This window comes from Natator depressus, chromosome 5 (genome assembly GCF_965152275.1).
Source record: "Natator depressus isolate rNatDep1 chromosome 5, rNatDep2.hap1, whole genome shotgun sequence".
In the NCBI taxonomy this organism is placed as follows: domain Eukaryota; kingdom Metazoa; phylum Chordata; order Testudines; family Cheloniidae; genus Natator; species Natator depressus.
This window is the reverse complement of record NC_134238.1, coordinates 118,371,786-118,399,198: the sequence shown is the minus strand read 5'-3', so window position 1 is coordinate 118,399,198 and position 27,413 is coordinate 118,371,786. Positions and strand designations below refer to the sequence as shown.

The 27,413-nt window shown below is 42.4% G+C and overlaps 1 protein-coding gene across 2 annotated transcripts in view; it reads left to right on the top strand.

Moving 5' to 3' along the window:
• ECPAS (Ecm29 proteasome adaptor and scaffold) overlaps positions 1–27,413 on the top strand; it is a 90,914-nt gene that overhangs the window by 30,187 nt on the left and 33,314 nt on the right. For both annotated transcript variants that reach the window (XM_074953513.1, XM_074953512.1), the window contains exons 8-29: positions 1,050–1,131; positions 1,395–1,514; positions 1,697–1,782; positions 2,057–2,135; positions 4,892–4,941; positions 5,519–5,585; positions 5,678–5,800; positions 7,688–7,791; positions 8,602–8,725; positions 11,947–12,027; positions 12,767–12,998; positions 13,834–13,925; positions 16,568–16,702; positions 18,469–18,634; positions 19,114–19,286; positions 19,970–20,071; positions 21,758–21,881; positions 22,986–23,131; positions 24,286–24,340; positions 24,979–25,093; positions 26,184–26,249; positions 26,569–26,686. In XM_074953513.1, the coding sequence (XP_074809614.1) occupies positions 1,050–1,131; positions 1,395–1,514; positions 1,697–1,782; positions 2,057–2,135; positions 4,892–4,941; positions 5,519–5,585; positions 5,678–5,800; positions 7,688–7,791; positions 8,602–8,725; positions 11,947–12,027; positions 12,767–12,998; positions 13,834–13,925; positions 16,568–16,702; positions 18,469–18,634; positions 19,114–19,286; positions 19,970–20,071; positions 21,758–21,881; positions 22,986–23,131; positions 24,286–24,340; positions 24,979–25,093; positions 26,184–26,249; positions 26,569–26,686 (2,440 nt within the window). The remainder of the gene's footprint in view (positions 1–1,049; positions 1,132–1,394; positions 1,515–1,696; positions 1,783–2,056; positions 2,136–4,891; positions 4,942–5,518; positions 5,586–5,677; positions 5,801–7,687; positions 7,792–8,601; positions 8,726–11,946; positions 12,028–12,766; positions 12,999–13,833; positions 13,926–16,567; positions 16,703–18,468; positions 18,635–19,113; positions 19,287–19,969; positions 20,072–21,757; positions 21,882–22,985; positions 23,132–24,285; positions 24,341–24,978; positions 25,094–26,183; positions 26,250–26,568; positions 26,687–27,413) is intronic.

Here is a 27,413-nt window from a genome sequence, read left to right as displayed (position 1 = left end):
AAGCAAGTAACCTGACGCCTTCTCCAGTGCACCTCAGTCACGGCCAGAGAGATTATTTTAATTCACTGGAATAATTTGGTGGAGGAAATGACTCTCTGCTCTTTAGAGCCTGGTTGTTCACTCCCCTTTTGGTTGTATTGTGAGCCCTAAGAACTACCTCGGCATAAAACATGTTTGTTTAAACACATCTTACATTATGTATGCAGCTGCTAGATGTCCCATATGTTAACCCCATGTTTAGGGCTCAGTTGTTACAGGCAAAAATGTTTGTGCCCTCCTTCTTGATTACTCCATGCCCCCCCCTATTATTTTTTTGGCTCACTTGGCTGTGGACACTACTGTTCAAAGGACAACATAGGACCTTTCACCCCAGTGTCCTAGGTTAGTGATTCAAGCCCAGCTCAGGTCTACAGTGACCAGGTTGCTCTGATCAGCTGGCTGTTTGTTGGCCTGTGTTAAATGGGTTTGGACTAAATCCATTTCCCAGCTTACAAGGGTCCCTATTGCTAAAACCACCATAGTGATTGCCCTCCTGGTTGACAGTCTCATCAGAGAAGCCAAGGATGTATGGGCCTGGAGCTTGAAATATCTTCTCCCCTGTAGGAGTGTCCCATCCAGGTCAGAGTCAAGGTGCAATGGTAAGAAGCTTGTGGTCCCTGGTGCCCATGCCTGACCAGTTTTGTGGATAAGTAGAGGTCTTTGTTTTCCAGGGCAGTCACTTGGGCTGAAAGTGATTTCCCCCACACTAAATTCACATCCCCCACTTCAATGGGAAAGGAAGAGAAGGAAACAACTGTGGGTTTTTTCACTGCTTATTTAGGAAGTAAAAATTCATCTGTGGAGTACCTGGATGTGAGGACTTGCTTGTAATTTTTTGTAATTCTTTATCTCATGACTGCAGATTATACGTGGGGTGAGGGTGAAATTAGGCTGCACTTGAAGCTAATTAGATTTAGATTTTTTTTTTCCACAACATTACACAGTGCTGTAAAATATATTTGTAAATAATTAAGGCATAATTTTAACATGTTGCTTTTACAATTCTTTAGCTTAATTGACTGGAATAATCCTATTATCGTCAACAAAATGTACAAAGTGTACCTCGGGGATATACCACTGAAAACTAAAGAGGTAAGACTTGCGTCCAGTGCTGTGTTCCTGCTTTATTCATGAGGATCTTATTTTATTTGCCTTGGTTTGTTTGCTGGACAAAGCATCCATTTTCAGTTTGTCACTTCCTTTGATCTGTGTTTTTGCCAGACAGTTGCTGTTGAGTAAATATTTTTTTTCTTTTTTGAAAAAAAATACACACTTTCGTGAATTATTAACAGTAGTTAGCAGTCAAGTAGTAGTAGCCACATCCAAAGAAAAATCTTTCACCTTGTTCCTGACAGGGAGTTGTTCTGAAGCCAGAACTGAAACGAGATCCAGTCAGCACCCGGGTTAAATTAAAGATTGTTCCTCATCTTCTGCGTTCCAGACAAGCTGCAGAAACATTCCCAGCTAATATTCAGGTAACGTCTTCACTCCACAGCAGCTCTTCGTAACACATCTACTATTTGTATCATTCCTCCAGTGCCTAGGAAAATGCTGAAACTTAACTACTGCATGTGATAGCTAGGGAAGGAAGGGAGTGCAAATAATATTCAAAAATTAAACCAGTCACTGTATCCAATCGTCTCATGCTTCCCACCAGGTGGTGTATGATGGGCTCTTTGGTGCAAATACGAACACGAAACTGAGAACTCTGTCCCTGCAGTTTGTACATCATATTTGTATAAGGTAAGCAGCTTACACGGTTTATGGTAATAGATGCAAAACTATTTCAAGCAATTTACGGAGACAACTTTGTATGGTAAATATGCTGTTGTGCTGAAGGCAAAGAATATTTAATTCTATTGCACATGGGGTTTTTTAAAATGTTGTATAACTTTTTGTATGCTAAACTATAATATTGGCAGAATAGAGATGATGATGGCAGTTATAGAAAGCAATTGGTTTTTGGTAGTAGGAGGTGCAAAGAATATATTTTAACATGTTTTCTTTTAAATTCCAGTTGTCCAGAAAGTAAAATAAAGCCACTAGGCCCAATGCTTTTAAATGGACTTACGAAACTGATTAATGAATACAAAGAGGTGAGTTGAAAGGTTCTTTGTTGTAGAATCACATTTATTTATTTAGAGAGACAAGGTGGTGAGAAAATACCTTTTATTGGACCAACTTTTGCTGAAGGTATTACCTCACCCAGGGCCGTCCCTAGGGTGGTGCGGGTCCCGGGACAAATCAGCCTCCCTGCTAGTCTCCTCGCAGTCTGCCCGCCCACTCGGCTACCGCTCGCCTCCTCATCCCCCACCCTCCTTCCTGCTGTTTGCCTCCTCACCTGACTATCGGGACAAATGGCATCCCGATCTTAAATTGGTCGGGACACAGGCTAAATATCGTGACAGTCCCGATTTTATCGAAGCGCTGGGACCCTTGAAGCACGGGCCCCGGGGCGGTGGCCCTGATTCACCCTACCCAAGGGATGGCTCTTACCTCACCCACCATGTCTCTCTAATATCCTGGGACCATCATGGCTACAGCAACACTGCAAGGGTTGATTTGTTTAGATTTATAAAAAAGAAAAAAATGATTGGTCTGATTTGAACTGATCTGATTCTTATACCTCATTACTCTTGCATGATCTTTATTTTAAAAGAAAGTATAAAGAAATATTTTCAGCAGATAGGTCAGAGAGAGGAAAGGTGATCTCGTGGTACTGAACTGTGACCCAAGAGGCCTGGACTACATTCCCCACTCTTCCATAAATTTCCTGTATGACCCTTTGTCAAGTCATTTGGCTCCCAGTCTTGCAAACACTTATGCACATGCATGTGAGTAGTCACGTTGATTGCAAGACTTCAATGGGACCATTCATGTACTTGAAGTTAGCACATGCGTAACTGTTTGCAGGACTGGGACTTTATTCTCTCATGCCCAGATCCAGGGAGGTACTTAAGCCCATGTATAACTTTAAGTATGACCTTGGTGTCACTTACTGCCTGATGAAACTTCCATGTAGTGGTCTTCAGGTGTAGTCCCAAGCAGAGTGCACTGCAGTTGTTTAATACAGAAGTATACCATCGCTTAATACAAAGCATTGGTTAGTGTGTGCAATCTGCATCGGAGGGGATAAGGTCCAACTTTCTACCCTAACAAAGGCAGAAGACTGCATGTAGCCACAATTGTAGCTTTTACCTCCCAGGAGCAGCTAATGGGCCAAACTTAGATTGTAGACCATGTTGCAAGGGTATGTCCATCTCTTGCCAACGGTGGGAGCGGAAACCACTTTTATCAGGTCCTCTGGATGCTTCTCCCTTGTGCATCAGCAACATGTCACTCCTCTCTGGGTTGAGCTTGCAAAGGGAAAGCTGAGGCTGTAACAAGCGAAGTTGAACCAGACACGTTTAATAACCTTCTGATTCGGGGTGTTTTTGTTAACTACCAATTTAAACGCCAAAAGCCTCACAGATGGAGGCAGGGGTGGTGGTGGTGAGGACAGGAAAATAACAAGGGAGTTGGGCAGAGAGGCAGTGAGAGGAGTAGGTGAGGGGATGTAGGAATGTAAATGTTGCTGAGACATGAGGGAGTTTGGTAAACAAAGGAAAACAGCATTAGATGCACGTTACGTAAAGAAAGCAAGGAGGAAACAGGGTGAGAAGGGTGCTAGTAAATGCTGGGTGTATAATTAAAATCTCTCTCCCTTGTGTAAGGTGCATTGATAGTGTTCGTAGAGTCTTTAGTGGACCATAGTGCTGCAGTTCCAATCAGTGGTGATGGGCCAGGGTAACCTTGCAGCGATTGTTATTCACTCCTGGTATTGTGAAAGGACCTGGGAGCCGAAGTCATGGACCTAGACTCCTTCTTGCTAGGCGCTGCACGGGCCTGATTGTGATACCCTAACTCAGGCTGAGGGCTTATGTAGGTGAACACTCAGTGCGCGGCAGACGGGTGCAAATCTACCCCACACTAGCCTGCTGCATGCTAACTGGCCGCATGGGTCCTGCTGCCGCATGCTAAAAGTTCCTTTGTGCTCAGCGGCAGGGTCTACGCGGCCAGTTACTGTGGAGCAGGCGAGTTTGATTGACACCCCAGCTTGCCATGCACTAGATGTTCCTCTAGACCTTCCCTGAGTAATGCCTTCCTCCATGTGAAGTCAATGGGACCCAAGGCGGGGTAGGGATGGTATCATTTCAACAGGTACTACCAGCCATAACTAAGGGTGTCGTACTCTGGCCCAAAACACAATGCAGGTTTTCCCAGTGTTATTTCATAAAGCAAACTTGTGGTTTTTCTAAAGCACGTTACCAGTGCCTGATCATGCAAACCCCTTCCTAGTCCCAGTGACTCCAATAAGGCTGTCAGGCAAGGTGTACCAAGAGGAGGAGGGATGGGCCTTTCCTTTCCTTACGAAGGGTGTGGTGGGTATGCATTTAAGAAATGGTTGGATGGGTGCTACTGGAGCCAAGCGTTTAAATAATTGTTTGCCCGGGGACCCTGAACCTGTTGTGTGACGGGTAGAGGCTCTGTGGCAAGGTGGTTGGGCTCAGTGAAAGGTGTCTGTCACTTGCTAGCCATTTCACAGACCTATCAAATCCCAGCAGCTTTTCTTTCTTGAAAGATCAAGGCAGCTTTTTTGTTTCTGTGGGAAGAATGTAACACATCTGTTCATTTACAAGGTGCTTAGCTCTGGGATTTGATTATTTTCTTTGTTCTCGATGTCTCTGGAACGTGTTTCAAAGGTTAGGAGACAGAATGTAAAGTAAAGGCATAATTGTAAGGGATAGGTATCTGTGTTTCTCTCTCTCCTGGCTTTCTGCTGACTGGGCTTTTTATTGTTTTATAATTCAAGGACCCCAAACTGCTGTCAATGGCCTATTCAGCTGTTGGAAAACTCTCCAGGTAACTAAAGTGTATTTTAAGTAACGGGATATCGGATATTTTTTCCAAAGCAATTTGTAACTCTGTCAGCAGGCCGGCGCGTTAGTGTCGTGCCACATGGCCATTTGCAACAGAGCACAGCGTGTGGAGAAGCACTGTCTTGTGTTATCTCTGCATCTGTAAAATGAAGCATGTTGGTGCTTGATCGTTATGCTAGGAATGACTGATGGTAGTTCGTGGAAGCATGCAGAGAGGATCTAAAAATGGTTCGCTTCTCTAGATTGCTGCAGGTTCGTTCATTTATGACTTTTAGCGGAGGTTAGCACGCATGAACTCTGTGAGCTGCGTGTTCAAAAGTGGACCTCCACACTGGCTGTCAAATTGACTGTTTCATAGAATGTCTTGATTTCTGAGCCATGCTGAGTGGTTGTTAATGGGAATAATTGCCCAGTGGTGGAGGTGGATAATTTAGAACATGAGATGATGCTTGGAGGTAGAGGTGAGTTGTAAAGAGATGAGGGAAGTGAAATGCAGAGTGTGGATATGGCTTTGCTCTCAAATTCTTTTTAAAAAACCTTCTCAAATGATTCTATTTCAGTCGAATGCCTCAGCTGTTTACCAAGGACATAGCTCTTGTCCAGCAGTTTTTTGAAGCTTTGTGCAAGGTAGGTGATCACGTGGGTTTGGGAGAAGGTTATTATTTAATGTTTGGGGGACACGCTGGAGAGTAATGAATCCTCTGGTTTTCATGTTGCAGGAAGAGCCCGATACCAGGCTGGCTATTCAGGAGGCCTTGTCTATGATGGTTGGAGCATACAGTAGTTTGGAAGGAGCACAGCGTACACTTATGGAGGCTCTTGTGGCTTCATACCTAATAAAGGTATTTTATTAGGGATAACTATCATTTTTTAAAGAAGAGAGATCTGTGTGGTATCTCTTGTAGAGCGAAGAAAATATTTTTCAGTTAATAGACATTTTCACTAAAAATGCATTTTTCAGGGCTCTGAATCCATTTGTGAGTCAGGGAATAGTTTTGGCCAGAAAAAAAGTTGTGTGTTTTTTTTTTTTTTTCCCCAGAAGCGTTGAAACATTTTGTTTAGAAAATGTGGTCATTTCAAGTTGACATTTGAAACATTTCATTTGATCCAAATACTTTTTTTTTTTTTTTTAAATTTCTTCAAGGAAACCTTCTACACCCCCCCTCTCGCCCTCCCCACCCAAATTCTGTTTTCGGCTTGAAACTAACCAAAAAAAACCCAGTGATTCACTCAGCTCTAACCTCTAACACTGTCTCCGCTGTGTCTTGTTAGAGAGGTTCGCTCTTCCATTTTCCTTGTGCTGTTACATCTATGCAGAAGCTTTCCATGTAATGAAGTAAAACAATCCTGAAAATGTTCTAGCGACTGGAATCATGATATCAGTGCACCTTTCCTCCCCCCCCCCCCCCCAAAAAAAAAAAAAAGTCCCTGTCCAGGCCTGTCTTTTCAGAATTGCTTGTAGCTGTGCAGCTAATGTGTACCCGAAGGTTCTGCAATGGTATGGATAGTTGTGCGTGCATTTCCTGTGATATACACATTTACCTGTGCAAAACTAGGTGTACAAATACGTGACAGTTTTGCCCTTGAAATTCTAGATATCTGAGCCTTAAGAGAGTATTCTTTTAAGAAAGAACCTGTCCTACATCTGGAGATGCTATCCAGACCTTGTAGAGAAGCTGGGACTCACTGAGCTAATAGTTCTTTTTTTCATCTCTGGCTACTGTGATCCTATTTGCGGTTCTATTTGTTATGGTCTAATCCTGCAAGTTCTTGTTTTTTAACTGCTTAGATGATTAAGGGTTTGAGATCGTGGCCCATGATTCCTAATAGTAAGAGAGTGAGAGTGTGTGTGCGTAATTACACATTTAACTATTCACACTGTGCTTACTGCAAAAACTGGTGGTGTTTTTTCTGTGTCTTGCTGCACCAAGAATTGGTTTAGAGAGGTGGCCTTGAATTGTCGAAGTAGGGGTTGAGACACAGTAGTGTGCCAGATAAGAACACTGTTAATGCTGGTCAATTTCAAGTACAATAACCTTTTCAGTGTTAATTTGAGTAGCTACTTCAGTGTTGTGTTCTTTTCACTTCAGTAACAGTTTAGGATTGGAACCTTCACAGGACCGTGTTTGTTCCTCTGGGGCAGAAGTAACACAGAATGGTGTGTAACATAATAGAAGGAAGAATTATGACCTCTTCTGATCTTGAAGAAAATGTTTAAATCCCCAGCACAGCCACTGTGTTCCATAGGAATTGTCACAAAATGTCTATGAAAAAGGATGTTGCTAAAAGCATTTATGGTGGATGCTGTGACTAGATAAGTTTCCAAATGCACTTCCATGTTTCCTTGCACCTCCATAATTACTTTTGGCTTAATTGGATCAGATCTAAAGTGAAGATGGTTTAGATATCTGTTTGCATGCATACCACATAGAAATCCTTTGTTTTTGGCTGCAAATTATTGTTTGCATTATAGTAGAAACTAGAGGTCCCAACCAAGATCAAGACCTACTGTGGCAGGTACTGTACAGGCACATACGTCTAATTTGTCTGGATCTGAAACTTATAGGGGCAAAACAATTATTTCCTTTTCCAACTAAAGTAAACTTTTTTTTATTGTTGAAACAACTATTTAGGTTCACCTTAAGGTTTTTCTTTCATGCAATTGCCTTGATTTAAAAAGCTTTCTGTTGTGATGGGCTAATGATTTTTATTTATTTTATTTTTTAAAGCCTGAAGTCCAAGTACGTCAGGTGGCCGTGAAATTTGCAAGCACAGTGTTCCCTTCAGATCACATTCCTTCCAGATACTTACTGCTTTTAGCTGCAGGAGATCCGTAAGTTTCAGGAGGTGTTAACTTTGCATCTGGGTTAAAATAAATAAATAAATTCAATGCAGTTGCTTGGAAATTGGCCATTGTGTTGCCATTGTAATGGCAGACTTGCAGAGACCTGTAGCTCTGTCTTATCTTGGGAAACTAGGGAGGAAGAAGAGAAATCAAAATCTTTCACGGGGTACTTTTGTCTTTTAGTTTAAACCAGAAAAACAATGTGGGGTGAAGGATGGGAAAACAACACTTTAACCATGGGTAAGGATGGACTGACAATGTCAAAACTTGAAGTGCTCAAGCTTTGATTTACCAACCCATCATATAATTAAATCAAGCTAAGTAATTCCGTTGCAGCTAGCATGTCTTGCACGGCATTGGGTTAGTGATGCCTGGGGAACTGCTGGTTCAGATAAGTACTTCGTGAGAGGACTAGCAATGGGTCAGCTAAGGGCAGGGCATAAAATGGGGAAAAAGAAGAGGTGAAGAGAGGGAAAACAAAACTTCTGTGGTGGGGGAGTAGAAAGACTGGAAACTGAAGGCAGTTTGTATAGGTTGGTTAAGATGCTAGCCTGGTAAGCTTGAGAACACTGTGATATGTAAGCCAAGAAAGTCTTTTATCATCCAGTCTCCTTTCTTCCAGAATCAAAAGGCTGTTTATATTCTGTAACCTGGAGCTGGTTCTCTGCAGTGTTTAAAAAAGCTTCTTTCCTTAAAAGCCCTCTCTCTCCCCAAGAAATTCACTACTTGTTTGTTAAATAACATTCGTTCTGTGCTTGTGTGCAAATGACCTTCCTTTCTCATTTTTCCCCTTGAAAGACGGGAGGAGGTGCATGGAGAAGCCCAGCGTGTACTGAGAATGTTTCCTGGTAAAAATGAAAAGGAAAGTGCTGGTAAACAGATGCCTTCCTTCCCAGAAATGGTCCATTACATTCAAGACAAGGTACATTACCGCAGCACGGGTGATTACGGCGGCAGGGCTTGTAATGATTGCAGGCTTTTTTACCCCCAAGGCAGTGGTGTTAGCTGAAGTTTGAATAAAGAGCAGATTTGAGATTGCAAGAACCTCCCTCTCAGTTGGTCCTAATAGGCACCATTACTGGCCACCTTGGCAAAGAAACTAAAGGTTAAACAGGGCTATGGAAACTGATCCTTTGAAATAACTGCTTTAGGTCAGCGGGGAAAGCTTGAACTGCTGCGGCTTGTGCTGAATCAGTTATGTGGGGAGAGTTCAATGTCCGGGGCCGGTCATCCAGCACCTTACACAAGCAGTTACTTCACACACACACAATTCTTAAAGGAACAAAGACCATGTATTGTCTGGCCCAGAGAAAGGGAGGAATATATTGTATAGCATGTAAAAGCATTACAATATATGGAGAGAGAAAATGGAACAAATGAAGGAGGTTGTTATTAACTCAAAGGATTAATTACTCATCTTCATACTAACTCAGTGGAAAAATGAAAATGACATTGTGTGAGTCCTACAGTGTGAGATGCCCCAGGGCCTGACGTGACATACTGCTCTAGCAGTTTGTTCCCCTCCGTGTGCACTTAAAGGTGACCTGGACGGATTTAAATAATGGGCTTGTGCCCTTCTTTGCTTTTCTTATGAAGTATAAAGTCTGAAATGACTTGTTTTAAAAGGGTTTTTTTCTGCATGTTTTTTTTTCTTCCTTAGGAATATCAGGGATGTCAAACTGGAACTTAACTGCCTTTCTAGCAGGACCTCTGGGAGGTCTCAGGGATGTTTGTTGTGATAGCTGATACTTCAATGTCATAGTCATAGAGTTTAAGGCCAGAAGGGATCACCAGGTCATCTAGTCTGAGCTTCTGTATACCACTGGTTACCAACACCAGCACGCTAAACCCAACGAATGGAATTAGACAAAAGTATTGTAGCCCACAGGAAACTAATCTATATTATGTGCCCCAGGCAAAGCATGGGAGGGACTGAGATGTGCTAGTGCCCAAGGTCCCTGTAATGGCAGGGAAACGATTGAGATGTATCCAGATAATCCCTGCAAATGACCCACTGCAGAAGAAGGCAAAAACCCCTAAGGTCACTGCCAGTTCAACCTGGGGGAAATTCCTTCCTGACACCACAGATGGTGATCAGATCCTGAGCATGTAAACAAGAACCAGTTAGCCAAGTAGCTGAAAGAGAGAATGCTTGGTGCCACCTTAGAGCCCTGGCCCATCCTGTCCAGTGGCCCATCTCCAACCCTGGCCAACTCTGATGCTTCAGAGGAGGGAGATTAAAATAAATCCAGAATGCATTGAGGGAAAATTCCTTCCTGACCCCCTGCAGGTGCCTGGCAGAAGTCCTGAAGCATGAGATTTAGGCACGTGTATAAATTCATAGCCATGAATTTATCTTATATTTGTTCTTGTATCAGCATTGTCCTTTAACTTAAATAGCTCTTCACTCTCCCTGATGTATTTTTAGAGAGCAGTCATATCCCCTCTCAGCACTGTTTGCTAAGCTAAACAAGCCAAACTCTTCCAGTCTCATCTCATAAGTTAGATCCATCATTGGCCTTGATCATTCTACTTGCTCTTCTCTGCACCTGCTCCAGTTTGAATTCATCTTTCTTGAACATGGGTGAACAAAATTGTACCCTGTATTCCAAATGTGGTCCTACCAGTGCCTTGTACAATGGCATTAATGCTTCCCTATCCCCACTGGAAATGTCTCTCCTGATACATCCTAGAATCCCGTTTGCCTTTTTCATAACTGCATCACATTGGTTGCACATAGTCATCCTGTAATTGACCAGTACACCTAGGTCACTCTCCTCCTCTGTCACTTCCACTGAAGAATTTCTGCTACAAACTGGTGGTTCATATTAGACACTAAGCACTTTGTGCTATTGAATTTCATCCCATTTCTGTTTCTCCAGTCTTCAAGATCCTGCTGTATAATATTACGATCCGCCTGTGTATGGATAATACCCCCCAACTTTGCGTCCTCAGCAAATGTCATTGAACTGAGGGGAGATGGTGTTGAATTTCTAGCAAGGACTTCCTTTATTCAAAATAGGAGTCGTTCCAGTTAAATAGGTGTTTAAAAAAAACCCAGAATTTTCATCAATGTGACTAAAAATCCCTTTCAGTTCACTTTTTTGTTCTCGTGGCTCTTGTGATGTCACTAGTTCACTCAGGATCGCAGAGTCCTTCAGCTTAGACACAACCTGAGTTTCTAGTGTGAAAAACAAACAGGAGAACCCCCTGTTCACACCCCCATCATTATTCAGGTCTGTCTTTAACAGAAGCATCAAGACCAATTTTTCCCCTTTGCTGAGACACCTTTACTTTTGTTTCTCATAGGCAAGTGGTGAATAATAAATGTGTGCTGGAGCTGGTCCATGTAAGGAACACTTTACGGCCAGGATCAGTGTGCAAAATGACTTAATTTAACTCTTGTCCTCAAAATCTAGAGAACTAAATTTAAAGGAGGAGTAAGATCCAGTGTTTCGAGAGTCTTGAGTCGTGGACTCTGATCCAAAGTCTTTCACTCATTCACTCATTTGACTTTGGACGCTTGCTTAAGCTGTCTGTGCCTCATTAGGGCCCCAATTAAGCAAAGAATTTGAGGACATAATTGACTCCACAATTGTTGAATCCAGGCCTAGAGCCATCGTACATGCTGATAAATTAATATCTGCCTACCTTACTGGGGTGTTGAAAGTAGGGCTGGTTGGAAGCTGTCTGACGGAACCTTTTACTCTTGGAAGATGTTGAATTGAAACATTCTGTGGGAACGTGTTGATTTTGATGAGTTTCCATGGGAAACCAGGCAGGTTTCCTGCTGGCTCCTAAGCTTCCTGGCTTCTTGCCAGCCTGAGCTGGCAGTCTTGGAAGACTTTTTGGAATTTGGTTTGAAATTTTTGAAATTAAATGGTGTTTTTTGAATAATTTGGTTTGAAATTTCTAGGAAGAAAATTCCAGCTCCAGTTGTGAGGCTTAATTTAATTATTCTGAAGCACTTTTGAGATCTTCTGGTTAAATACATTATGCAAATGCACAGTGTTTTGTTTATAATTACATTTGCTGAATGGAAGATAGTGGTACAATTAGTTGCAGCAGAAAATATTATTACTAAGTATATACCATTTACAGTCTGGAGTGTACCCCTGCTAAATCTATGTGTTTGTTATTTAGGCCTCTCACCGAATGAAAACTCCTGCTAAATACATGACCGGAACTGCAGTCCTGCCTTTCAATCCTGCTACATTTGGAGAGGTAATTGTGTCTGTCTCATGGCAATAGCGACACATTCTTACATGTCGTTATTTAACCTATGGGACACTGGGAGAACAGTGGTGATAGGATGTAAGGCACTAACCTGGGACTCGGGCAATCTAGGTTCAGTTCTTTAAGGAATTCTGGGGACTTTACCTGACTGACTTTGCCACAACCTCCTCCATAATCTTCCCTAAAAAGGGAGATTTGAGTTAGCTCGGTAGTTGGTATGTCACTGGCAAGGGATGGTTTTCTGAGGAGGATATATTGACAGTGCCTCCTTGAACACACCTAGCATCCTAACCTCTCAAGAGAAGGCACTGATGGTCTCCACCAACTGTGGGAAATCAAAGACCGAAGACGCCGCACCCCCAAGACATTGCTCTTGTAGCTTGGTAGCAGGTAGGGTGGTCCTGATGTCAATGATGAGCCTTAGACTCCATGAACCAAATTCAGAGGTGATGTGTTACTTACACAATGTGGGCTAAGGGATGCTAAATTGGTGTAACTTACATGCTGAGAAAAGATGCAAGTTACACCTGTTTAGAATCACCTTTTTATTTGACCCATATGACTTAATCCAGCAGTTTTCAAACTTTTTTGAGCTGAGCACACCCTTTGAGTTACAATTTTTGGTTGCACCCCCGCCCAGAGGACTGACGACTGGGGCGCCTGCTGGATCTGACTCCTGTTTCCCTGTGAGATACCTTAACCCTGTCTTGTTCTCTTCTCTGTTTAGATAGTCTTGTACCTGCGAATGTGTCTTGCTCATAGTGCAGGTGTGGTGCCAGCCTCTCAGAGCTTAGCTGACATGCAAGACCATGCGCCGGCAATTGGCCGTTATATCAGGAACCTCCTGTCTGGCAACTTCATATCTTCCTCGTCCTCTTCATCTTCCTCAAAAAGTGGAGAAACCAACCCAGTGCAAATCTATATTGGCCTTCTTCAGCAGCTGTTGTCTGGTGTTGGAGGTGAGGAACCGTAGGCCATGGTGCTGAGGAAAGAAGAAAAGCTCTTTCTAGAACTTCTAATGAGCATTGGCCAAGCATACTCAATACTCTGAACTTTGCTTCAGTGACCATAGGTTGTAACGAGAACTAACCCAAACTGTCTTAGGCCAGTTTGTGGTTTAGAGTTATTCCCTCGCACACAATTGTGAAAGGGATTAAGGAGAGAGAGCGCCACAACATTATCTGTTAGATTGGGGTGTCAGAATTTTCAGGCCATTGTCAGTGTTTATTACAGTCTTCGCACACCTGAACAGTTCCCGTGTACATAGACGCCAACTCCGTGGGTGCTCTGGGGCTCAAGCACCCACTGAAAAAAGTAGAGGGTGCTCATCACCCACAGGGCCGGATTCATCTTTTGTTTGCCCCAGTGCCTGGACTGTGGCCCGGCCCCCTGAGGCCCTGCCCTTGCCCCTGCCCCGCCTCTTCCCTCTGAGGCCCCACTCACATGGGAAGGGAGAGGAGCCAACACCCACTGGCAAAAACAAAAGTCTATGCCTGTGCCCTTGTGGAATGACACTCTTCATCAGATATCTGAGGCAATTTAAAGTTTCATCACAAACTGCTTGTGTACCTTTAAAACAGTTTACTAGAAATACGCATATTTGCCTGTCTGACATCCATAAGAGAGAGAGTACTCAGAAATAATACGGAAAGTCAAAGTCATAACTTTATCTGGGATCTTTAAATTTGCGTTAAACTGCTTGATGTGGCATCATTTGCCTGTTTTTACTATTAGTTGTAAATAGAAAAAATTGCATTTCATTTTCCTTAACTTGATTCTTTAATTACTCTTTAGGTTTGCCAGTTATGTACTGTCTTCTAGAAGTTGTTTCGGTGTATCCAGAAAAACTAGCTACCAGATTTGCAGACAAAATAGATTGGATAAAGGTACATTGCGCACACGTGGATTTTTTTTCTGTTCATCTTTGCAAAATCTGACATTTCAAGACCTAATAATTTTCCAGGTAGCTGATTAGCTGATCAGTAATCTTGAGGAGTGAAAGATTCTTTTTTGCAGCATTTTTATTTTCTAAGTCTGTTGCGGGTTTAGTTCGCACGGTTCTCTCTCTTTCAGTTCATTACTCTGTGTGATCTGGTATATGTTTGTTAGATCATAGTTTTAGACTGATGCTACTAAGAGTACATCTGCACTGCAGCTGGGAGTGTGCTTCCCTGCGTGGGCTGATAGTCTCGTGGTCGCTCTGCTTGAGCTAACGTGGTAAAATTAGCATTGTAGCTGGGGATAGCACTGGTGGTGGCTCAGGCTAGCCACTCAAGTACATACCCAGGGAGCTAGCCCAAGCTGATGCCCATGCTAGCCCCAGCTACGTGGCTATTTTTAGTATGCTAGCCCAAGCAGAGGTAGCGCCTGTCTGTCTGCTTGTGCTGGGGAGTGTTACCCAAAATTGGGCCAGCTAGTAAGCGTAGGGAAGACTAATGACCCACCAGAGTTTGGCAGAAAGCAGCATGTTTATTATACTGATAGCTAAGCTCAAAAGAAGGGTGGGGGTCACACTCGCATACTCACGCTCCCAGGACAGGCACGGCACTGGCGATGTCAGGATCCTTCAAGGTAAGTGTCCTACAGCGCAGCGATGGATGGTGCAATGAAGGTAAGTCTTCCTGGGGCACAGTGGAATGCAATGCGGCGAACCACTGGCCAGGTGGTCCGGGCGAAGGGCCTTCATGGGAGGTACAAGCTTGTGAGTGCACTCCTGTGCACATGGCCCCTTCCCCTTTTAAGGACCTGCTCCTCATGGCCCCCAACTAGAGATGACTTGGCTGCGTGTGGTTGGTCACACTCCACCTCGGGCACTGTCCATGCATTGGGCGTGCGATTGCTGCCTAATCAGAGTCCCAGACACCTTGTCTACCTGGGAGCTCTTCTGATCTTCCAGCTGTTCAACCAGCCCATTCATCCTGCAAGCATTCCAGGAGGGAGGGGGAAGGGGAAAGCCACTTCACAGGTATTCAAAGAGGGAGAGGAGAAAAAAAAGGGGGGGGGGGGAACCTCTTGAACATACAGGTTATACAGAGCATACAGATCACTGCTGCCCCTACAACAGGGACCATGTTCCCAGCTGCAGTGTAGACATACTCTATATTCCCTCACATTGGTAGACTCTGAGGGGTATGTCTACACAGCAGTTAAACAGCTATGGCTCGCCTGTGACAACTGACTCAGGCTTGGGCTACAGGGCTGTTTAACTGCAGTGTAGACATTTTATGCTTGCACCGGAGCCCAGGCTCTGGGACCCTCCCCACTCATGGGTTCCAAATCCCAGCCTAAAGCCCAAGCCAGACATCTACACTGCAATTAAACAGCCCCATAGCCAGAGCCCCGCAAGCCCAAGTCACCTGACATGGGCCAGCTGCCGGTGTCTTAGTGCAGTATAGACATACCCTGAGGGCCAGAACTTTCACTTGTATCAATCAGAGCAGTTCCATTCTTTGGTAGTTCACGGGTAGGAGGACTTCCCTCTCTAAGAATCTACCAGTGAGAGGAGCTGCTCTGGCAGCTCTCTTGAGGTGGGTGGGTGGAGGGCAGTCTAATGTACTGATGTAAGTTTTGAATCAAGCTATATAACTCCATTGGCAGTATTCTGGTGGTGATAAACCTCCTTTTTTTTTTTTTTTTTTTTTTTTCCTGATCTCAGGTCACCTGAATCCTTCAGTCTGAAGTGTGTATGTGTGTCCATTTACACACACACACAATTCGAACTGAAGGGTTCTGGTGACCTGAGAATGTTGTTTAAGTTTATAACCCTACTTTTTGCATTTATCGCTCTCTACACACACACACAAGCGCGCGCGTGTGTGTGTGTGTAGAGTTAAATGCAAAGAGTAAGGTTATAAACTTAAAAACACAAGTTAGGAAACAAATGTTTATATTATGTTTGTTATGCTAACACTGCCATAATAACCAGACCTTTTTAACAGTCTAGGTAATAAAAAATACTCCATACAAATAACATGGGTGAATTAATGTTGCTGAGAGAACTGTGACTTTTCCATTTCTTGACTTCTGTGTCTGTTACATTTGCAGCCTTCACATTAAAGTAGGTTTAATCTCTTCAGCTTTTTTTCCTTTATCATGTGAGGAGGAAAGAGCAAACGAAAGGAAAATGTACTCTGTGGCACTATGGAATAGTACAAGACAGGAATTTTGTCTCGTACAATTCCATGGAGTTTTTAGCTCCCCGTGGCTGGGGAACATGAAATTTCTTTTTTAAATACCCGATTCAGCAAAGCATTTAAGTATCATGCTAACTGTAAACATGTGAGTAGCCCCCTTGAGGGCAACAGGACTATTCATGCTTAAACCTAAGCATGAGTGCTTTGCTGAGCTGGGTCCTAAGCAAGTTACTTAGTGATGATAATTATATTCCAAGGGTAAAAAAGAGGTTAGAGTAAAATATGGAGTGTAGGTGGGTAGTTGCATCTGAACGGTGTGCTAATGTATTAAAGCTAGACCATCAGTGATGTTCCATCTTTGTTTTTGTTTTTGTTTTTTTTTTTTAAACGTACAGAGTCTGATGAATACAAACAAGGAAGAGATGCGTGAGCTGGCAGCACTGTTGTATTCTGTAGTGTTGTCTACAATGTCTGGAAATGAACTGAAGTCCTCTGTACAGCAACTGATCAAGACAGCAAAAGACAATCATGTAATTACATTCTCTTTATCCATTTCTTGTATTATTTTTAATTGCAACATTTTAATTGAAGATGTTAATCTTATAGCAGTCCAGAATTTATTACTTAGTGGTTTTTTTTTTTAAATATGGAAAAGCACCATTGAATTAGTCAGTTACTTGTTGGAGGTAGGAAAAAACGTTGCTATATTTGAGTAGAACAACTTTTCTAAGTAAATACATAATTGAAACTGTACTCAGTCAGTATTTGACATTTCTCCTAAGCACAACCAGGACTGTTAGGAACCATTATTAAGAAGTTTAGTCAGTTAAATAGTCGTCATCCTATTGCATGATAATGGGTTGCACCAGCTACCTCAGGCAGTTATAAGTTTTTGTTTTTATTGATGAGCAATTAAAGGTAAGCACAGATTTTAGAAGGTATTTAGCTGGTCACCCATTGCCCTTCCCCTGGCTAAGCCATAGCTCCCTCCCTTCACCGCAGGCCAGTGAAAGCTTTCTCCTACCCAGGAGCCTTTGCTAGGTAGGGCATGGTTTTAAGGGTCCACAGCCTTCACCTCCTATGACTGTTATCACAACTGGATGGGGCTTCCTTCCCTCCCTCTGAGCCCCTCTCCTCCTCTCATTATTCATATCTCTGGAGCTTACCTGAGTTCCTTGACTAATAGGATTGCAAACAATGAGGAATTCAAACCCTCCCTCCCCTCCTTAAAGAAACCAGGCAAATAATTTTCTTGATGCGACTCACCTACCGCAGTCTAAGGAAAAAGTTAGCTCCCTAAGATATGTTTCCCCAAAGAACTAATTTGATTTTAATCCTTACATAGATCTCAGTAATCTGCTATTTTACTAGTACCTTAACACCATGTTCTTTTTGAAGTCAAATGGGACTACTCCCATGTTTAAAGCTAAGCTGAGCCATGAGAAACAAAATACTCTTTATTTTACTCAGTCTTCTCTTAAAAGAAATACTTTTTGCGAGAACTTTCATTCCCTCTTTGAGATCTTTGAGTCCCCCCTAGATCTACTCTTTTTCCCTTCCTTCTTAGAGTAATATGTTGAGGATCAAACAAAAACATTAAAAAAAAAAGAAAAAACGAAAAAAAAGCAATTCTGTTGTTTGCATCTTTTAAATCCTGAAGCCTTATTCCTGCAGAGTATCCTTTTCAAATGAATCCAGACTACTGGATAAACACATTAACTAGACATTTCTAATTCAAAGATCAACACTGAAGTAATTAACGTTCTTGCTTTAACGTCATCTAGAATGACTGGACCAGATTGTGCACTTGCTTGTGAATTCTGAGTAACTGAATTGAAGGGATTTTATCTGGAGTAAGCAAGAGCAGAACTTGTCCCCTTGTTTCAGTCTCTTGTGTGTGTAAACTGGGGAAGACAGCGCACTGCTCACATGCAGAAGGATATATTTATAAACTAAAGGATTACAGATGGCTTTTTTCTCCTGGTAACTTGAGGGGGAGGCTTTCAAAAAATCCTAAGCAATTTAGGAGCAGAGTGACCTTCTGTGACCTTCTGTGGGTCTTCTGCTCCTAAATCCCTTAGCTATTGAAAATCTCCCCTGGAAGCCTAAATTGTGCAGAAAACATTGACAGTATCGACAACCTATGGAGAGCCCCATAGGCTTGGCAGTAGCTCAGAATTTTCATGCTGTACCTTTCCAGCGGGCCTACCTATACATCTGTCTTTTCATGTACGCTTTATGTAAAACACATGATTGTGTCTATGTAGATTTCCTACCATGTTGGTATTGTCTGTAGAACCCGGAGATCCAACATGGATCCTTGTTGGCTTTGGGATTCACTGTAGGAAGGTACCTGGCCAAAAGGAAAACCAGGATGATGGAGATGCATGACATTGAAGAGCCAAATATTGTTGTCATGCCAGAACAAGACCAGCTCATAAAGACCACAACAGAAACAATAGGTAACTTTGCTCTTGGCTATTATATTGCACCTTGGCACTGTTGGTTCTTGACATGAGAATTTATGTAAGCATAGTTTCCAGTCACAACTGGTTCAGGATGTGTCTCAGGTTGGCTGCATCTACTGATAGTGCCCTTGATGCTGAATAACACCTGTCTGATGGATTTGCCGGTCTTTAAGAATGTCTCCATCACTGTTGTCTGATCAGATGTAAACAATGTTCACTACTCCAATATTAATTAAGAAATAGACTCCCATGTGAGAGACGAGCAGATGCACACAGATGTACCTTTGTGGTATATTCTTCTCTCATTTAAATTGGTTTTACTCCATTGTAACTCTGACTTCATTCCTGATTCTCTCTGTTATACAGGAGAGCAAAACCTGGCCTCTTTTTAAAAAAAAAAAAAAAAATTTATACTTCTGACTGCACTCAGGTTGTAGGGACAAAAACCAAGTCATCCTGTTGGTTCTCTGTAGGTTCCTTTTTGGACAGCACCTCTCCGCTCCTGGCAGTTGCTGCTTGTACAGCACTGGGGGAAATTGGCAGGAACGGCCCCTTGCCAATTCCCAGCGAAGGCACCGGGTTTACAAAGCTGCATCTTGTTGAAAGTTTATTGACCAGAATCCCTTCTGGCAAGGAAACAAATAAGGTAAGATTTGTTGGTTTGTTAATTTTGTTCCTGGCATATTTTCTCTCCGTGTTTGTTCTTGTTTGTTTCGGGTTAAACTGAGGCTAACGTGATTACCTATCAAGCTAAGAGAGACATCACCCTTACAGCCTTGGTGATGACATTTTCAAAAAGCACTCAGCCTTGGTTTAACTCTGCTCCCACTGAAGTCAATAGGAGTTTTACCCTTGGCTTCAGTGTAGGAGAGTTAGGCCAAAGGCTAAGGGATTAGAAAATCCCTTGAATAAATAATATTTGTTGTGGTTTTTATCTTCTTGGGATGAAACTAAAAAAATAGGATATTGTGGCTGAGAATCAGGAAGAACTTCTCTAACAGTACTGCGTGAAAGGGACTAGGCCCTGGACTGGACCTCAAATGGAATGAGGGGAAACGCCACCACTTGAGACATTTTCCAGTGGGTTTTTTGTCCAGCTACTGCTGTGCTGTAGGGAAAAGTTATGCACTGACAGGAGGATGTACTGCATGACCTAGTAGGTTTTCCCCATCTCTGATTTCTAGGAATCTATGACTGCTGGTGATTAAACTCAGTGGGAAGGTGTGAAAGAGTAATAATAAAAGCTCTGGGTTTCAAATTAGGAGGCATCTATGTTGGAAAAAGTGCCTGCTGGGTTTATGAGTAAAATCTTGTGATTCTATTTTTAAGATGAAAGAGCGAGCAATACAAACGCTGGGTTACTTTCCAGTGGGAGATGGAGACTTTCCCCACCAGAAACTACTGCTGCAAGGACTAATGGATTCTGTGGAGGTAAGGCAGTAACGTTATCCCTTACACTTCAGTGAGTGTTCCAATTTGTATTAGCCTTCTGAATACTTTGGGCCACATTTACAAAGGGAAAAGGGAGCTGCTCTTTGAAGTGACTCATTCCATTTTTCAGATCTGTTCTTTCTGTTTGCAAAGCAGGCTGGTAGAGGGTGAGGAGAAGTTTTGTGCATGTAAAACCTGTGGCCTCAGTTTTAGCTCCCAGGCTTGTACACACTTACATACATATTGCCCATGGGATTGCTTACGTCTGTAAAGTTAAGCGCAGGTGTAAGTGCTTGTGTTAACGGGCCCTTTTAGAGGCCACTTCTGAAAATCTGGTCTTTTAAAATGTACTAAATATACACATTGAATGTCAAAATATCTTGGTCCTGTGACAAATTTTAAACAAAGGACAGAAATTGTATTGGAAAGACGTTGAGTGGTGTAGCTCGGTTAAATTAATCATTTTAGAAAAAATCAGCAATATTTTTTTTTGTTAATCCCGGAACTCTGCTCTGTGTTGGAAATGTATTTTGTTCCATCCTGTGCAGTATTTCAGAGTTGCTAATTTATTGAATGAGATGCTGGAAGGAAGAATGAAAAACTCCTTCCACATTAGGGTAGTGTTCTACATTTGCAGATTGGCTTTCCCTTTCTCAGTTAGCAAATTCAGAGGTGACTAGTGAATATCAGATCTGCTGCCGTGGCCAAGCCCTGTAATATGACATGATCATAAAAGCAACAAAAATGACATTTGTATCTTCAAAGTGGGTCTTTCAAAAGGCAGCGCTTCTCTTCCTAGAACTTCTCCGAGGACTGGAGAGCTTCCTGTATAAAATGTTTACTTGAGCACAAGGATTTATCTGAGCTTGCAGGAAACTAATTTTGAAAGACTGTAAGCTGAGGGACTGATTCTGCTAAGAACTGAGACGCTGTTGCTCTAATTGAAGTCAGTGGGAACTGTAGGTGCTCAGCAGCTTTGAAAATTAGGCCTTAGGGCTACAGGTAATAGTAAAAAATTATGTATGTATAAATTAAACTAGTAGCAAAGTTCAGTGCCTGCTCCGCTCCTGATGCAGGTAAAAGGAATAGAGAGGAAGTGGTAGAGGGACACAGAACAAAGCTAAATCTTACTTGCGTGTCCCTTGTGAGGGGAAAAGAATTTCTTTCCATCTCTTGAAGTTAGAATGTGCTGCTCAGCTTTTCAGTGTGTCTGGGTAGAACATTTAACAGCAGTTTGTTCCCTGAAGTGGTGGGTAGGGGAATCTTTTATTTTACTTCTGCCTAATACAATAAAACCTCAGTGTTTCACATGAATGACTGTGAGAGCTGAATAAAGGGAATAAACCTTTTGTTGTTCAGTCAAGGACGCTGCATCACCTTTGTTCCCTGGTTTGGACAAACGCAGAACAGTTGTAATGACTTCCAGGAATACTTTATAGCAGGCTGTCAAATAGTCCATAAAGCATTTTGTAAAAGTAAAGGCCTGAGGTTTTCAAAGTTGCCCTGGGGGTTTCTACCCTAATTGCCATCAATTTTAATGGTGGCTGAGCATCCAAACTAGGGAGCTTTGAAAATCTCTGCAAAATGCCACTTGACTGTGCCGCTCTACTCGGAACTGTGGTGAGAATTGTTGGGGTCGGTCAGTAACAAGGTGATTATTTAGCAAGGACCTATTGTATTTTTCAGGCCAAGCAAATAGAACTTCAGTTCACCGTTGGTGAAGCCATTACCAGTGCTGCAATAGGAACCAGCTCAGTGGCTGCCCGTGATGCTTGGATGGTCACTGAGGAAGAGTATACTCCTCCTGCAGGTATACATTGTTGATGTGGGAGATTTGGAGGTGGAATGAAGAACCTGAGGGCCCTGTCCTGCATGGAGCTGAGCACTTCTGGGACACTGATTCTAATTAGTGGGAGTTAGAGGCTCTTAGCAGTTCCCAGGTGGTGCTCAGTACCTTGCAGGTTTGGTCCCTTCACCAATCAGTTTGCCTGTTTTTTAGTATTTAGTGGCTTTCCCCCCCCGTTTGACCAATCTGAAAAATATCGAGAGACAATAAAAAGATTTTCGAAGTGTGTGCTGTTTAAATCGGCTTCTTACTAATATACAATTAACTGCTTTTTGCTTTGATCATTTATTATGCTCTCCCATGCTCATTTCATATCTAATATGTATAAGTCCTTTAAAACAGTTAGAGCCAAATTTCCCAAAGCAGACTTTAAAACGGAATCTTCGGTTTTTCTTGCCAGAGGTTTTGTACACAAACGCTTGGATTGCTATGAACAAACTGCATTTGCGTGTGCATGGACTTGGATATCTACCCGATTTTATGCACCCAAGTGCACATTTTGTTTGCTAGTCGGATTTTTGGATATGGAAGAAAGTGAGCATGAAAAATGCTGCCTACAAAAACCATAGGTTCAATCTTAGGCCCCATTCCTGCAAACGCTCACAGTCATGCTTAACTTTATAGGCATGAGTAGTCCTGTTGATCTCAATTGTGCCTAGTGTTAAGCACATGTATATGTGTTTGCAGGATCAGGTAGAAGCTAGCTTGAGTCTCTCTCGCGAATTTGGTACTAAGAAAACCCTAAAACGTTCAGTCAGAGTCTGCACCATTCCTATTAGTCCAAGGACTGTTGTGGGTTTTTCAAACCTGTACCGGATGTTCAGAGTCTTGGCCAAGGATATTTTAAGACTGGCCAAGAGGTGCCTATTCAACACTCCTTACTCATTCAAAACTCCCATTGACTCCCGCAGGGCTTTTCCTGAGTAAGCAGTTTGACGGTGAAGGGTGAGTGCTTACACCATAGTGAAGAGCTATCAATGAGTTGATTGACTGCATTAAGTGACGATAAGCATGTGTGTGTTTCAGTGTCGATGTAATGGTCCTTATCTTCTTCTTCCATCCAAACAGACGTGAAAGTGAACGACGTGGTCCCCTGGGTTTTGGACCTCGTTTTGAATAAGCACATTGTCAGCCCTAACCCCCACGTCAGGCAGGCAGCCTGCATCTGGCTTTTGTCGCTGGTGAAGAAGCTGAGTACGCACAAAGAAATTAAGGTGAAAACCTGCCTCTGCCTTGCTTTGCTGCCTTCTTTCTCTCTCCTCGCCGCTCTTGCCTCTTTCCTTCCTTATGGACTCGCTGAGATCTTCACGTGACCCCTGCATGCCCCATGGGATGACACTGCTCCTACAGTCCTACAGCCTTAATAGGCTTCTTAACTTCCACTGAAGTCAGTGTGGGTTTTGTTTCCATAAGGACTGCAGGATACGGCCCCAAAGACATGTTCCCTTAGGCGAAGGGGGTTGGTGTCACTGGCATTTTAAAGGATTTCTCTTTGCAGAACGCTAAATCTCTAAGAATAAATCAGGTTTGGATTTTCCAGACTACTTGGAACCGCAGGGTCAGTTCTGCCTGCAAAGGCAGATAAGCTGATATTGTGTTTGGGATCTTTTGGATGAGACCTTAAAACTGAGGGCCTGTCCACTCTGTATGACCGCTAAAGATCCCCTGGTCCTCTGCCTAAGTACAGGAGTTTACCCCAGTGGTTTTGGCCAAAATTTCCTCTCCCCACCACTCTGATGCAATAGGCAATGATGATCCAGTTGGCTGCCACCTTCCAACCCAAGGTGGATGAATTTCAGCAGCAATGTGCCTGTACATAGTTGACAAAATGCTTTGGGATGAAAGATGCTACATAGGTTTAAACTATTACTAAATTTCAAACTCGCACAGTTGCCCCACATCAGGTTATTTTTGCAGAGTTCTCATCTAAATAATGGGTCTTCAAGGAGGCAGTACGATCTTCTGATGAGGACAGGGGCTAGGAGTTTGGAGATATGGGTTCTCTTTCTGACTTACTCAGTTTGTAGCCTTGGACAAGTTACTTGACACTCCCCCTCTCCCTGCCCCCTGCAAAAAATCCTTTCTTTCCGCATCTAAAAAAAAGGGAGTAACACTTATGTTACTTAGTAAATTGCTTTGAGGTTGGAGGCAAGATGTTGGATGAATGCAAAGTATTATAATCTCAGAACTTCAGATGGCCTGTTTCTAATTTCTCAGGAAATGAGTGCAGTTCTTGTAATGTCTGTTTGAACTACGATTGTGACAGCAGTAAAATAGTCTGAATGTATCTGCTAAACCCTGTTAGATGAAATTGAATGGAGGTAAAAACCCAGAATAAAAAAAGACATGTTCTTCTTTCATCTTTCAGTCTCATCTCAAGGAGATTCAAAGTGCATTTGTTTCAGTTCTGTCTGATAATGATGGTAAGTAATACCATATCTATGTGCTTTGTCTTTGAACAAACAGTTTCTTAACAGAGGGGAGAGAATTTTTGCTATTCAGTGTAGTTACATAAAACCATTTAAACCTTTATTGTTCAGCCCTGCGAGATGTTTGTAGAAATATAATTTTTACTGGAAAATGGACACATTTGCATGCTGTTGTTTGCAGAAATGTCAAATGAAACATTTTTCTCTCCCTTAACCTGTTTGCATCAACATTTCCATTGGAAGGCAGGCTTTCCCCATCTCCTGGGATTATAGTGTCGTGGAGACCAATGGGGCTCCCCTGTTTGGTTTGTGTACCAGGGCTCCAACCCTGCAGTTGGATCCACATGGGCAAGACCTTTGGCTGTGCCCCATTTAAATCCTTACAGGGGTCCACCTGCATAGGTCCAGTTGAAGATATGGTGCCTAGGGGGCTAAACGAAAGCCCAAGGAAATCAGTAGGGGGAGTCTTTCTGTTGATTTCCCTGGGCTTTGGATTAGGCCCCAGCACCTTTGATGTCATTTAACTATGTCATAGATCCCATTTTTTTAGCTCCTATTTTAATTGTCTCTCTTCATTGGTATTTTTCTTACTACTTACACACTTGGCTTTTATTGTATGAAATCTGTTGCAGAACTTAGCCAAGATGTTGCTTCAAAAGGCCTTGGGCTAGTGTATGAACTAGGTAGTGAACAAGATCAACAGGAGCTGGTCACCACGCTTGTTGATACGCTTATGACTGGGAAAAGGTACGTTGAGCACAGAACTTGCAGTGTGTGTAACCACTTTGAAAGTAAGTGTGTGTGTGTGTGTGTGTGTGTGAGAGAGAGAGAGAGAGAGAGAGACAGATCTGTGGAGAGAGGTTTCTTAGGATCAGAATGGTGGAAGTCAACTTTCACCTACTCCCCACGTGTCTGACCGTGTGTGATAACTAAGTACAACGAACTCTAGCCTATTGAGCTGTGCTGAATGGTTGAAATGTTAAAAAGGTGTTTTGGGGTTTGCCTTTTGGGTCAAATGCATCTTGTGCTGATCAAGTTTTAACGAAGAATTATTTCTTTTTTGTGCAAAAGAGTCCAAAGTCCTTTCTGCTTTGGGTTATTTACAGTCCCAGCAGCTCTCTGCAGGGGAGTTCCCTTGCTTGCTTGGTGCTAGGAATAATGGCTGGAAATTAAATTTTGCTGTTATATTTCTAATATTTTTGATATTTTAAAAAATGTTTGATTATAGCTAAAATGACCACATAGCAAGTATTGATGGTTCTGTGGTAGAGTGGATAGCTTTCCTGCTGAGAGGAGGAAGCAGTTAGGTTAGACAAAGGTTAGAAAAACTCCCACAGAAATCAATGGGAGTGTTGCCACTAACTTCAGAGGACCATAAATTAGGAGAGTGGGGCAATATAGGGAAAATTCCAGTGGTAGCTGGGACTAAGAGGCAGATGGAAATTGTATTTTGCCCTTTGGAATGGGATAGAGACCTTGTCTAAATATGTGTTTGGATCCTTGGCCCCGGTGAATGGGAACAGATACAGTTAGAAGTAAAAAGCAGCTGTTTATATACATTGCATCTTTTAACTTGGACTTGAACAGTAAGACCCTGACCTTTCAAAGATTTAAACATGTGTGTAATGTTCTGCCTCGCTGGAGTCAGCGGGACTCCTTGCAGTGTATGAGGTTAAGCATGCACAGAAGTCTGCATGATCGGGACCCAACGAACAAGAATTTACCAGGCAAATACAACAAAACAAATTCATTGGTATTTGAATGTACAGCGTGTGAACGATAGCCTGTTCCCAGACAATGCACGGAAAAGCTAATGCTGGGCCTGTTTTACCACCAGGGTCAAACACGAAGTGACTGGAGAAACAGTGGTGTTCCAGGGAGCCCTTGGCAAAACCCCAGATGGGTAGGTTTAGTGATGACTTTTCCATGAGACAGGTGCAATTCTGTGGCGAACTGCTGTTACAGAGCTATATACTCCTCTTGTAAATCCTCCCTTTCTGGGATTTTATTTGTCTAGAATTTTGATTGTGTTACTCATTACCTCTCTAATGGTTACTGTAGCTCTTTCTCTGGGGTACTGATTGGACACATGTTTATATCTTCGCTGAATTACTTACTAAATTCTGCTCCAGGGTATGACTTGATTCGGTGGGAGTTATAGGTATCATGGCACTGTCTGTGACTGAAAAGCTACACTAATTTTTCCTTCCTGCCTTCCCAAGTCAGGGTCTCTCTACCTACAAGGAGCTTTGTTCACTGGCTAGTGACCTCAGCCAACCAGACCTGGTGTACAAATTCATGAATCTGGCCAACCACCATGCCATGTGGAACTCGCGCAAGGTAACTTGATACAACAATGCAAATACCTATGTGAGTTGTAAACCGACCCCCCCCCCCCCAAAAAAAACAAAAAAACAAACAAAACAAAAACAATAATTGCATTATTCCTCTTCTAACAATTGTTGTGCAATTTCTGGCCATAGATACTGTGTTCTAGTGTGACTCTACCAGCATGTGAAGTGGTGAATTACAGATTTCTTCAAATTATTGCAACAAATCTTAATACTATTTGTATTGCTTGAATCCACATTCCACTGTGTAATTAATTATAGTTGTTGTTGTTATGTATTATTTGTACTGTGGTAACAAATAGGGGCTGGGGCCCAGTGTGGTAGCTTCTGTACAAATATTTAACAAGAAGAGCTCAAATCCTAAATTTAAGGCAAAAAACAGGTGGATTTGACAAAAAGGAAGTGGAGCACAAGGTAGCAGTGAGACGATTGTGATAAGCACGGGTCACAGCACACCAGCTGTTTTAATCACTGTCCTTGAAATAATGCTCTTAATTTTATTTACCAAAAGATCAACTACTCACATTCTTCAGCCATTATACCCTTTATCGAAGCCAAAATGTGACTTGTCATGTTTCCTGAAGTCAAATAACCATAATTCCTATTCATTCTAACTAATTTAAAAAAATATTTTTGTTTATTTTAACATTTTTAAATTAAGATTTTATTAATGTGATATCCTTTTTCATTAGCCCATTTGAAATACAAAATAAGCT